The 12,158-nt window shown below is 40.1% G+C and overlaps 1 protein-coding gene across 1 annotated transcript in view; it reads left to right on the top strand.

The window, feature by feature from the left end:
- The window catches only part of zgc:154142 (uncharacterized protein LOC555481 homolog), a 43,057-nt gene extending 32,674 nt beyond the window's left edge, over positions 1–10,383 (top strand). Inside the window, exons 14-25 of the mRNA XM_041784109.1 lie at positions 2,801–3,078; positions 3,348–3,511; positions 3,622–3,805; positions 3,909–4,127; positions 5,995–6,129; positions 6,253–6,474; positions 6,578–6,760; positions 6,967–7,079; positions 7,440–7,534; positions 9,081–9,370; positions 9,512–9,672; positions 10,186–10,383. Coding sequence (XP_041640043.1) covers positions 2,801–3,078; positions 3,348–3,511; positions 3,622–3,805; positions 3,909–4,127; positions 5,995–6,129; positions 6,253–6,474; positions 6,578–6,760; positions 6,967–7,079; positions 7,440–7,534; positions 9,081–9,370; positions 9,512–9,672; positions 10,186–10,383 — 2,242 coding nt within the window. The remainder of the gene's footprint in view (positions 1–2,800; positions 3,079–3,347; positions 3,512–3,621; positions 3,806–3,908; positions 4,128–5,994; positions 6,130–6,252; positions 6,475–6,577; positions 6,761–6,966; positions 7,080–7,439; positions 7,535–9,080; positions 9,371–9,511; positions 9,673–10,185) is intronic.
- The last annotated feature ends 1,775 nt before the right edge of the window (positions 10,384–12,158 follow it).

The raw sequence follows: 12,158 nt of genomic DNA, 5'->3' as shown, positions 1-12,158 counted from the left end.
GGGGGACTGCTCATATATGGGGCAACTATGAGTCAAAAATACATTAAAATGCAAAGATATTTGTAAAAATGACGCAACATTTGTTGCTTGGCTAGCCGGTTAAGGGGAGTCCTGTGTAATACTCTTTCTGGGGTCCCAAAATCCCTGGCTACGCCCCTGCATTTAAGGTCTACATACACAGTTTTTCTCAGTCGCTTTGGTACATTTCTTGAATCATCCTTGACATTTGCAAAACAGTAAGTGCATTTCTCAAAACAATTTGTACAAATAGCAAAACCCCATGGATTACCTGCAAAAGCCAGTCTCTTGCTCAAAATCCTTATTTCATCTCTCAAAAGTAAATATGTGTCAATGAACATATCAGTGCCATCAGAATGGCAAGTCCTTGTGTCACTGTGTACGGATAAGACAGTCAAATTGCTTAGCCATGTTGTCAATATAACAGTGCACTCTGGAGGGATGTTCTGATGTAAACCATGGCTAAAGTTTTGATGAAAATACTGTAAATTGTAAGTTACACCTTAGTGTAGGTGGGAGATTGATTGCAAGAGACTGGACAAGATTCACATTTACGCTTTTACTGTTTGTGCTGAAATTTGTTGATTCATGTCATTGCTATAGAGAAAGGAAAAGACAGCACTGCATAGCACAAAGAAAAAAACAAAAGTAAAAATGTGAACATAGGACAATCTTCTTAGGGAAAACTGTACACGCAGTGCTGTAGGAATAACAGTGCAGTCTTCCTACACCTCCTGACGTTCCTGTCTGTTGGGCCACAAATTCTCATCCACATCACAACGAATATCTTCTCTTGCAATGCAGCGTGGAAAGAATCTTTTAGAGTGTCTTATCCAGCCTCTGCAGGTATCTGCTGTGATGTCACCACACGCTGCATCCATGGCAGCCAGAAGAGTCATCTGTGTATGGTGCTTTTCGTGAGAGAAAGTCAAGATTCGCCTGGGAGCAATTTACCAATTCAGGACAGATTTAGGAAAAAAAGTCTAATGGAAATGTATAGAAATATGCTTGACATATTATGACAACTTGTTCAACCATTTTGCATGTAAAGACTAATGCGATGAACTAATGCCTAAATGTTGTGAGGGGTGAGACTATTCAGCAGAGACCCATTATAATACATTTTGATCAACATGACATAAGCAATTGATAATGTAGGAAACAGCAGAGAATTGTACATAATCATTTACATGGATGTACCAAATTTGCAACTTGTTCAAAGAAATGAGAAACTGCTTTTTTGATGTGCACAAGTGACACAATGATGTGAAGATTGAACAAGTAGTTTTGAGATTTTCAATTCTGATCTGAGAAATGTACCAAAGCGACTGAGAAAAACTGTAATATGTTTTTGGATTTACTCTTATTTGCCTGTCAGGGTTCAGAACAAAGATTCGCAACACAACAAGTCTGTTTTAGAACGTCGCAAGGGACAGCTACATCTGTCTGAGTGAGCTGTTACAGCTCCAAGTTGCTGTTGTTCCTAAACGCTTCCACTTTCTAATCTTACCACTTAGGGGCATGGCTGATATGAGTACAAGCCAGGATGGTGTAGCTGTTTGTCAGGAGGTGTAAGATCTGCCTCAGCTCCACCACTTTGTCTGCTGAACTGAAGTCAGTTTGAGATAGCATTTCAATATGGCCACTGCAAAATGGCTCCAAAAGCTCCCTCAGGATGTTCCCATGGCTAGCATTTCCCTGTTAGGCTAAAAACACATTGAAATTGCGTTTAACTACTCTAAAAGCCTTGGAAAACAGTCACGTGAGGCTGCTGTGCCAGGCAGAGCAGAGAAGCTAAAGTTAGCTAGCTCTGCAAGTGTTTGTCCCTCTTTGCAGATTGATATCATGCTTAATTCAGTTGCTCATCACTTTGGTTTGGTAGTTATGCATGAGTATAACCCTAAACAGCCTACATACAACTTCATTTCCATTTTGTAGTTCAAAATACTTCCATACGGTGCTGTTTGAAAGTGTCACAGAAGGCTCTGGTAGTTTTTAAAGAGCATTTGACAGGGTTTTCTAACTCCTGTATTTTGGAAGGAGGTACATAGTTGATTTAACTGACTTGTACATTTTACACTGGCTAATGTGATATTCAAATTTAGAAGTTTAGCTGGCTAACTGTACCCACATCCCTACCCCAAACAGCCAAGTTTTTTAAAAATTTCCCCCCATTCGCCACAAAGACTCAAAGTATTCCAGTCATCTCATGGTCAGGTTTATTTGTGCTGCACTAATCAGCCTTTCAAAATGTGGACGTGACTTCTGGTTCTTCTGCAGCCAGCCTCATGTTGACTGAATTTGAACTGCAGGTTTTTTCTACCTCCACATTGGCTTCATTTTTAAACCATGGAGGAAACTTGGTAACACCACAGTTTTCCTGTTTTCAATCCACTAAGTGCATCTATTTCTCTGTCTGTTCCATCCATGGCTTAAGTTGCCACAGTCTCTATAAAAAACAAAAATCTGTGTGTTGAAAATGCCATGTTTTCCCTCAAAGTTTCCTGAAACTTTCTGTAAGACTGCTTGCATAATCGCACAGGGTGGTTTTGGTGTGTGTTCTTTTACCTCAGGCTTGTAACAGTGCAGGAGCAGTGCCTTGTTAGAGATGGCTAAACGCCTCGGATAATGGCCTGCAGTGTCCTACAGAGTGAGATGTGGTGCACCATGGAGCCTGTGTGCTACATAGTAGATAGATAGATAGACAGACATACAGATATACAGATAGATAGATTGATCCATAGATAGATAGACTGATACAGCTGCTAATTTCCCTCCCCAGATATGCTGATGAGCTGCAGCGTTGGCGCATGTGCCTGGGCAAACACAATCTGACCCACACAGAGCCGAGTGAACAATGCTTCAACGTGACTGGCATCTATCGCCATGAGGGCTTCAAGTATCCCACGGTGCCCACAGTGGAGTTTGACATCGCTCTGGTCAGGCTGGACGGAGACGTGACACCCAGTGATGAGATCTCCTACGCCTGCCTGCCCTCAGAAGAGGAGATCCTGCCAGGGGGCAAGAAGTGCTATGCCACCGGCTGGGGAGATGAGACTGGTACTGCACATGCAGCTCAAGCTGTTTAAAATCCTTTTAACCCAAGTCTGACCCCCTAACACCTTCACACTGGTTATTTGATTCACTGATATTACATAATAGAACAAAACCTGAGGAGAGCCTCATCCTGCATGTGTTTTAAACACATTCTTGCATGGCTTACCTGCCCTCTACTGGCCATAATGTGCAACTACCATTGAGTTTATTCTCCACTGGATGTTGAGTTGAGGGTTTTTGTTGCAGTCTAACTGTTTTAATGTGATTTTCAGGTGATTCAATGAATGCTAAAGTGGCAGACGCCTTGAACCAGGTGGCCCTGCCTGTTGTACCGTATGACACATGCAAAAGGATGGATTACTGGTGGTTCCAGGTCAAGACCTCCATGATCTGCTGTGGTTATACTCTGCCCGATGAGCTCAAGTCTGTCTGTCAGGTAAAACAACCTGAAGTAATACATTTCCTATTTCAAACTCATTTTTTTGAGGCTATAACAATGGTTGCTGCTATATCAAGTATTCTTGTTGTGATTTGTGACTTTGACAGGGAGATTCTGGTGGACCTCTGGTGTGCCAGGATGCTCCTGATGGTCCCTGGGAAGTTCATGGCATAACCAGCTTTGGCCCCATTGGATGCATCATGGATAAAAAGCCCTCCGTGTTCACCCGCTCCTCTGCTTATCTTCCCTGGATCCAAAACGTCATCCGCAGAGACATCTACAACGAGCACAGTATGACACCAGCTGGTCTTTATTGACCTACTTGTCTAAAAACTAAATATAGTACAAAGTCAGGATTTTTGGCTGCTTTTCACCCTCTTTCCTCGTTGTGCAGCATCTGGCTGCGGAGGGCCAAAGGACCTGACTGGCACAGGAGGCACACTGTCCTCTATGGGTTACCCGAGCGGCTACAGCAACAAGGCCAGCTGTCAGTGGAACATCCAGGTGCCCGACGGCAAACTGGTCCACCTCCATTTCCACAATTTCTCCCTGGAGGAGAGTCAGATGTGCCTGAATGACAAAGTCATGCTCAGTGATGGAGTAGGAAGTTTAGGTATGTGAATATCTGCCTCCATTTTACCATAGCTGCACTGACTTTGCTTAGTGTCTGCTGCCATCTAAATAACTGAACACAATACAAACTGTAGGACCAGCAGCCTCAACAAACTGCAAAACAGAAACTGTACATGAATAAAATATTCAACGTTCAGCAGCAGTCAGTTAAGAGTTAAGAAGAAATGGCATACGTTTAAAGAAAACAAACAAGTAGAATTGACAAAGTCTGAAAAGAAGAAAATAAGAACGTTCCTTAAATGTGCTGAGGTTGCTGCTAAAATCAGCATTCTGATCTATCAAAGCAAAACAAAAACAAAAAAAATCCAAGAATGTGTGCATCTGTAAAAGTGGTTAAAGTTTCATCCATCTTAGCTAATTTAAGAAGTTAGCTTGTAACATTTGCACCTCAGCATTAAAGCAGGGGTGTCAAACTCAAGGCCCGGGGGCCAAATCTGGCCCGTGGAACAGTTAAATCCGGCCCACAAGATAGGCTGTTGTATTTCTGTTATAACTGGCCCAGCAGGATGAGTTCTGCAGATTTCTGCAGACCTATCCTTGATGATCAAAGATATCCTTGTTAAGTTATAAAATCTGAAAAGTAAGAAGTAAAAATGATTAGATAAGAAGTCAAGAATGTGGGAAAAGAAATTAAGTTGTGTTTTAATTTCATTTTTTCAATTTTGCATCTCACAATTAGGACTCAAACTTAGGATTTTGACTTTTTTCATACTGTGAGCATTTCAACTCCTATTTTTGACTTCCAATATATTATATTGAGCCGTAAAATTCATTATTTTAAATTCATAGTCATATTTTGACCTTTTTAACTAATAATTTTGTATTTTATCTCATATTTTCAACTCTAAACTTTGACTTCATAATCCCATAGTTGGACCTTTTAGACTTTAGATAATTAAAATTTTTAATCATATTTGTACTTTTAATGTCGTGATTGGATATTTTATTTCAAATTTTGACCTTTTAAACTCATGGTTTTGATTTTCTGTGTAATATATTTGCCTTTAAAAACAATATTTTTCAATTTCATGTTTTGAACTTTTTGAACTAATAAAATTATTTTTCTCAGATTGTAAGCCTTTAAACCTATCTTTTTAACTTTTTAAATTTGAAAATCATTCATCATGAGTGCTAAGTTTTTTTTTTTTCATATTTTATTACTGGTGAAATGAGGTTGACAGTTTATGGTTAAAAAGGTGACCCTGTTCTTCTTTGACACCACTGCATTAAAGCATATTTTGGCTCTTATGATGGTAACATTATATTATCACATATTTGGACCAAAAGTGGTTGATTAGCTGTGAAAAACATTACCATAAAGAGTCAGGGCTGATCTTAATTTAACAAATATCAATAAAATGATCCATGCTGCTTTTGTTCTCTAGTTAAAAATGGATAATATAAAAGCTCAGTGAACAAAACTACAAAAGGTGCTATCACAAGGGTTCTGTGCATACAAAGAAGCACAAATAAAACTAGACAACCCTCATAGACTTTTTCACATATCAGTGGCATGGATGCTTCTCATCCATCTGGGCAACTACACAAAGGCGGTGTTTGAGAAGGGCAGACTTTTAAATTACTGACCAATCAGAGCAACGAAATGCAGAGTGCAGTTCTTTGCACTTCTAATAAAGACATGTCCTCAGTTATGATAAACCTGCAACCTTTAGCTTCATCCATGTTGCTCTCTTCATTGGCCACCATTGTTTACTGGCTTGCAGCTTTGTCCACTAAACCACAACTACTGCCTCTTTCTCCTCAAATGACACATTAAAAATGAGCAAATTAGCATCAAAGACTTTCAGAACAGTGGCTAAAATAGGTCCTGATCACTTCTCTTTCAGGCACACACTGCAGCCATGTTCCCCCTAAAGACCTCGTGAGCGATGGAAACAAACTTCACATCAGCTTCTCCTCCAATGACAGGGTGGTGGACAGCGGCTTCCTTGCCAGCTGGAAGGCAATAGACCCAGCAGAGGGTGAGATAGGAGAAATTGTATCTGACAATATGTGAGTGGGGTAGCCTCCTGGCAAAATGGATGTAACTTATTGTGTCTTTTCACCTTTCCTTTCTGTCTTTTATACCATTCACTTACACACAGCTCCGTGTGGAGGGACATTCAGCAGTGATCAGGGGGACATCATCTCTCCAAACTGGCCCAAGGACTACCTCTCTGATAGTGTTTGCACATGGCGTATCTCTGTCCCTTCAGCTGAAAGCATCCATGTAGCCTTCACTCACTTTGAGGTACAGACTGTGAACATGTTAGGAAACTGTGTGGACCATGTAGAGATCTTCAACGGACAAAGCATGGAATCACTGGGTTAGTTCTTGCACTTATAATTATTTTTTGTCAATTCTCTTATTTTATGTCTCCCAAAACTTTTAATCCTTTTTTTTTTTTTTTTTTTTTTTAAATTCTGTAGGTCGATTCTGTGGCTTTGCTCCTCCACCTGCCATGCACGTCCCTGGAAACACAGTCATCATCCGTTTCATGAGTAATGGAGACAATCAACAGGCAGGCTTTCGTGGTTACTGGACCACTAATAGCAGTGTTATCCCAACGTTAACTCCTTCCCCTCCAAACCCTTGGGACAATATCACTATTGGTGGGTGCAGGCTTCATTTATCTCAAATGGTCTTGTGCTGTTATCTCATTTGGAGGCAGAAATTCAAATTTAAAGACATGGAACCTGGTCTTTTAATCCCTGCTTTAAAGGTTTATTCAATCCTCTATGTGTTAATGTTGGTGGCATGGATGTTAACTTATACAGGCTCACTTAGAAATGATGTCTTGCATATTTTCATCTTCTAGACTGGCCAGTAGACTGTGGAAAACCAGAAGTTGAACCAAACACAGCCAACAAGAGGGTGGTTAATGGTGAAGAGGCTATCCCCCACTCCTGGCCCTGGCAAGTCTCCATGCAGGTAAAGTCATCTCATTATTTTCTGTTTGTAAGATTAACAGATGGCCTTTTTTTACATTGCATTCCTGACAGAGCTGCAACCTTAAGATAGTTAAGTTTTGCAACAGAGCAATTATGGTGTCCCCATCTTTTCATTTACAATGCATTATGTAAGCATGAAAACGTATGGTACCGCAGAGGCACCACACACAGTGCCACGCTACCCCACTGGCACCATCCTAACATTACACCTAAGTGATATTTAAATGAAGGGCAAAAACGTCTCAGGGTTGTAAATATCACACCTTGAATCAGCAGTGTGAATAAGCCAGCTCATAAAAGGGGGATTGGATTTTAAACTGCTGTGTTTCTCTTTTTATAGGCATCACCAATGCCACCCCTATTTTACATGCACGGCTGTGGAGGCTCTTTAATTCATGAGGAATGGATACTTACTGCTGCTCACTGTTTCATGTTGTAAGTTACAACTACACAACAGTTCAAGAACTTAGATAAGATAAGATAAGATAAGATAAGATAGACTTTAATGTCCATGTAGGGAAATTTGTCCTAGACTCTGTCCCACAGTTAAACACAATAAATACATAAATAGAGATCATACAAAACACATACCATTGCATCATGTAGCAACAGCTATTCCATCTTAAAGTTTTCTACATGTAAATACAAAAACATTTGGCTGCTGTGATATACTGGCATTGCAAAAACTCTTGGCAGATGTTACATTGCCTGTTATTCTGAAATTTAATCGACATGGGCGCATGTTTGTATCTGACAGAGGAGCTTCACATTCAGAAAGAACATACCAATTTCAAAGGTCAGAGTTGAAGCTGTAATAAATTTTGTATAAGGCTGTCCAGATTAATTGAGTTAATCTGGTTAATTAAGGTCCTGTATTTTCAACACAATTTGGTTAACCCATGTCAGCGTCTCCCAGCAGCCAGCGTGATGTAAAATAAGTCCATTACTGCTCCTCAATGTCTCATTTTACTTTATAAAACTCAGACAGCTCTGTGGAAACATCAAGAGTCATCTGAACCTATTCAATTTTATTTTCAGTCCATAACAAGTTCCTTTTTCTGTAGTTAAATTCATGTTAAAGAGGACATCTTAAGCAAAAATCCCTTTTTCAGGCTTTTCTGATGAAAATATGTGCCCCTGGCCTTTCCACAATCCCCTCAAGTACCAGAGGATATAAAATTTGTCATTTTTGTCCCTTTTCTTTTTTATATCAGGTGTTTTGGTCCAATCACGCTCCAAACTGCAACATATTCAATTTACTAAAGATGCATTGTTGAAAATTTTTTGGAAACTTGGGTCGCAATCCTTCGTAAGACAGACTGGTGGGTCCTGAGGCTTGACCAGTTGAGAACCACTGACTTAGAGGATGAAGTGGAGCGAAAGCTATCCTATTGGTCAGTATCGGGATACTAGTCACTGACATCATGTCAGGGCATCAAACTAGATGAAAGATGCAAGAAAAATTCTGCCATGCCAGTGTTGTCGACTGGGGTCACAGGGCATACAACAAGGGTTGTATTATGTCACACTTCAACAGTTTCTGAAATTCTAAATAATGTTTGAATAAATCTGAGGCAGCCCAACACATAGAGTTAAACTTTATCGTCATATATTGAGATGAGTCTGGAGTTAAACAACATGTGCTGCCCTCCTGTAACAGTGTCGCAGAAACTGTTTTACGTCTGCCCAGTCTGTCCGGCATAACATACTGGAAAATGTGGATCTGACCTAGCAGATGGAGGGGGCAAGTGATGCACATGCTATTGGCAGTTCTACCTTTGTGAACGTGCCCCTGAGTTTCACTACCTCAGGGGAGTAGTTGAGACCAAAATAGAGCTTAAAGAGAAGTTTATTAACCAGGTGGCCGAAAACATGATTTTATGTTTATGTTGTTCTTTAGCTATAAATGCTATCCAACTATCACCAACTTGCACCATGGAAGGAAAAGCTACAAAATGCTCTTCAACTTTCTGTTTTACAGCCCACTGAATAAACCTTCCTACTGGCGAATGTGTTTGGGGAAGCACCACATGAACTCCTCCATGGACATTCCCTCAGCAGAGAAATGCTATATGGTCGACGGTATCATCCGCCATGAGGGCTTTGTCTATGAACAGGATAGATCTGACATCACCAACGACATAGCCCTGGTACATCTGGCCGAACCTGTCAATATGACGAGGGAGATCAGCCCCATCTGTCTGCCTAAACCAGGGGATGTGAAGCCAGCCGGAGCACCCTGCATTGTCACTGGCTGGGGAGATGAGAAAGGTACAAGTGATGGCGTATTACAATTTTACAAGTACAAGATTTCTACAGTAACTACAGTTGTTACAGTTAGTCACAGAAGTTACAACTGACATTTCCAGTCCAGTACATACAACAAAATAACTCCTTGATTTTCTATCAAAGGTAACCTGTTTCCAAAAGTGTCCGAGAAGCTGAATCAGGCAACCCTCCCTATCGTTGACTTCAAGACCTGCAGTAAACCTGCATACTGGTGGGACGTCCTAAGGCCTTCCATGATCTGTGCCGGCTATGAGTCCCCAGATGAGCTCAAGTCTGCCTGCCAGGTAAAACAGGCGCAATCAGCAAAAATGTAGAATTTAGAGGACAAATCTGTAGAGACGGTTTATTCCTCCTCACGCTCTCCTCACTTATTATATAAGTGCAATTGCCTCTCATGATTGGGCAGTGCTTTATGTAACACCATGAAAACCCTTTTTTGTCCGTGATTAGTCAGGCTTGATAACAATGGCCGCCTGCTTTCAGCCATAATTGGGCGAAGAACACAAGTGCATTATTTGTGTCCTAGAATGAGAAAGCATGCAACCAGAGGCATGGGACAATCAGGAAAAACTCTTCAGTACTTAAATGAAAGGTTTTAAATCACAGTCAGACTTTGGAGGACACTCAGTGACATTAACCTCCTTCAAGAAAACACTTTTTCTTTTTTTTTTTATAAAGACCTTCAAAAATTTCCACAACTCAGATGTGATTTATAGCAGCTGTCAGGAACAAGGGTTCACTAATGTGTCTTTTCCTTGATACCATAAATCTTAATGTCCTTCTCTTGCTTATCACAGGGTGACTCTGGTGGTCCCTTTGCCTGTGTGGGGGCAAGAGCTGAACCAGCCTGGGAGGTGCATGGCATTGTCAGCTTCGGACCTCAGGGCTGCATTAAAGACAAGAAACCTTCAGTGTTTACTCGTGTGTCTGCATTCAACGACTGGATCGATGACAATATCAAGAAGTTTATTTATGAGAGCGGAAAAACCTACTAATAGTCATATTTAATTTAAAATAAAGACTTTGTTTCAATTGCTCATTCTGATCTCTTTTTTCTGTTACTAAAGACCAAGGCATCGTGGGTGTTTATTCATGGTTCGCTCTTAAGTATTTCTCTCTGATGAAGCATATGTTACTGCAAACAGTTATGATATTAGGAATCTTTTCTAAAATTAGTATAGAGAATCAGACCATTTTTCCCCCAACTTGCTATTGAAAAAGAAAATCCAAAAATGTTGAGACATTTAGCACAATGTGAATATAACCAGACACACTGATTGCAAATCCTTTGCAACCTATATACAATTTAAGACAGCACAAATACAACATGTTTAACACTCAAACTAATCAACTTTTTTTTGTTTGCTAGGTAGCCACACTTGTGATGTGATGCCTGCAACACATTCCAAAAAAAATGGGACAGGAGCATGCTTACTACTGTATTACACAACTTTTTCTTCTGCGCATACATTTTCAGAGAGAAACAGGTCTCAACAGCATGCTGCACTTTACCTGCACTTTTTTTTTTTACTGTGAAGCCATGTCGTCGTAACTCATGCAGAATGTTGCTCGGCATTGTCTTGCTGAAAAAAGCAGGGACATCCCTGAAAAAGACACCGTCTGAATGAAAGCATATGTTGCTCCAAAAACTGCATGCACATCTCAGCATTAATGGTGCCTTCACAGATGTTACACGTGCAATCGACACTAATACACCTCCACACCATCACAGATGCTGGCTTTTTAAGTTTCCTTATACCTTTCAGTTGCACATTAAGAGAAACTATAAAGTGTTGGACTATGTGTCCATGTAGTCTTTCAAATAATGGAGAACCTCACACTACTGTTGATTGTGAATGACTTAGCCATTTGAAGAGAGCTCCTTTTATACCTAATCGTCACCTACTGCCAGTTAAACTGCTGGAATGTTCCAGTTTTTTCTTGAACATTTTCTCAACTTTCCGTCTTTTCTTGCCCCTGTCCCAAGTTTTTTGGAACACGTGGAAGGCATCAAAATTAGTATGTGTGCATATTTTAAACAAACCACACAGCTGATCAGTTTGAAGATTAAATATCTTTAATTTGTGCTGTGTTCAATTAAATATAGATTAGGCTCACAAGGATTTGCAATTCACCACATTCTGTATTTCTTCATTATTAACACAATGTCCCAACTTTTTTGGAATTTGTGTTTGTAGATGTTTACAGTCTTTAAGTCAGAGAGGAATTGCTGCAACAGGAAATGTTATATTAATAAATCTACTTTCCAAAAACTGAATCAAATGTCACTGATGATTAGGAGTTTGCATCTTCATTTTTTCATGTTTGCTCTGTGATTTTAAGTTATGAAAAATCATTCAATAACAAATGTGGTTGTCATTTATATTGATCCAAAATAATTTCTGATTTCCTTTAAGTTTAATAAATACATGACTGAAAACGTATTATTCAAGTAAGGAAACTAAGCTGAGCAGTGAAGATCCATTTATATTTCTACTTTTCTGTTTAAAGTTGTGGCAGCATCATGACTTTTACTCTTCAGGCAAACTTCCCAGTTCCTGCTGCCTAGAAGCGCCTTCCTCCTTTCCTCTCCTAAATGCAGTCAGAGGAATCCTGCAGGCACAGATTTAAAGTTTTGGGCTTTAACCCTTTAATCACATGACCAGGCCACTCGGCCAATAGGAGGGCTCGGCTCAGATTTCAGCCTAAGAGGAGAGAGGGGAACAGAGAGGAGGAAGAGAAAGAGGCAAGCACTAATCTGTGCTCATGG

The sequence above is a fragment of the Cheilinus undulatus genome, linkage group 4, assembly GCF_018320785.1.
Source record: "Cheilinus undulatus linkage group 4, ASM1832078v1, whole genome shotgun sequence".
NCBI lineage: Eukaryota > Metazoa > Chordata > Actinopteri > Labriformes > Labridae > Cheilinus > Cheilinus undulatus.
The sequence above is the reverse complement of the archived record's forward strand: the minus strand, read 5'-3'. Positions and strand labels throughout refer to the sequence as shown.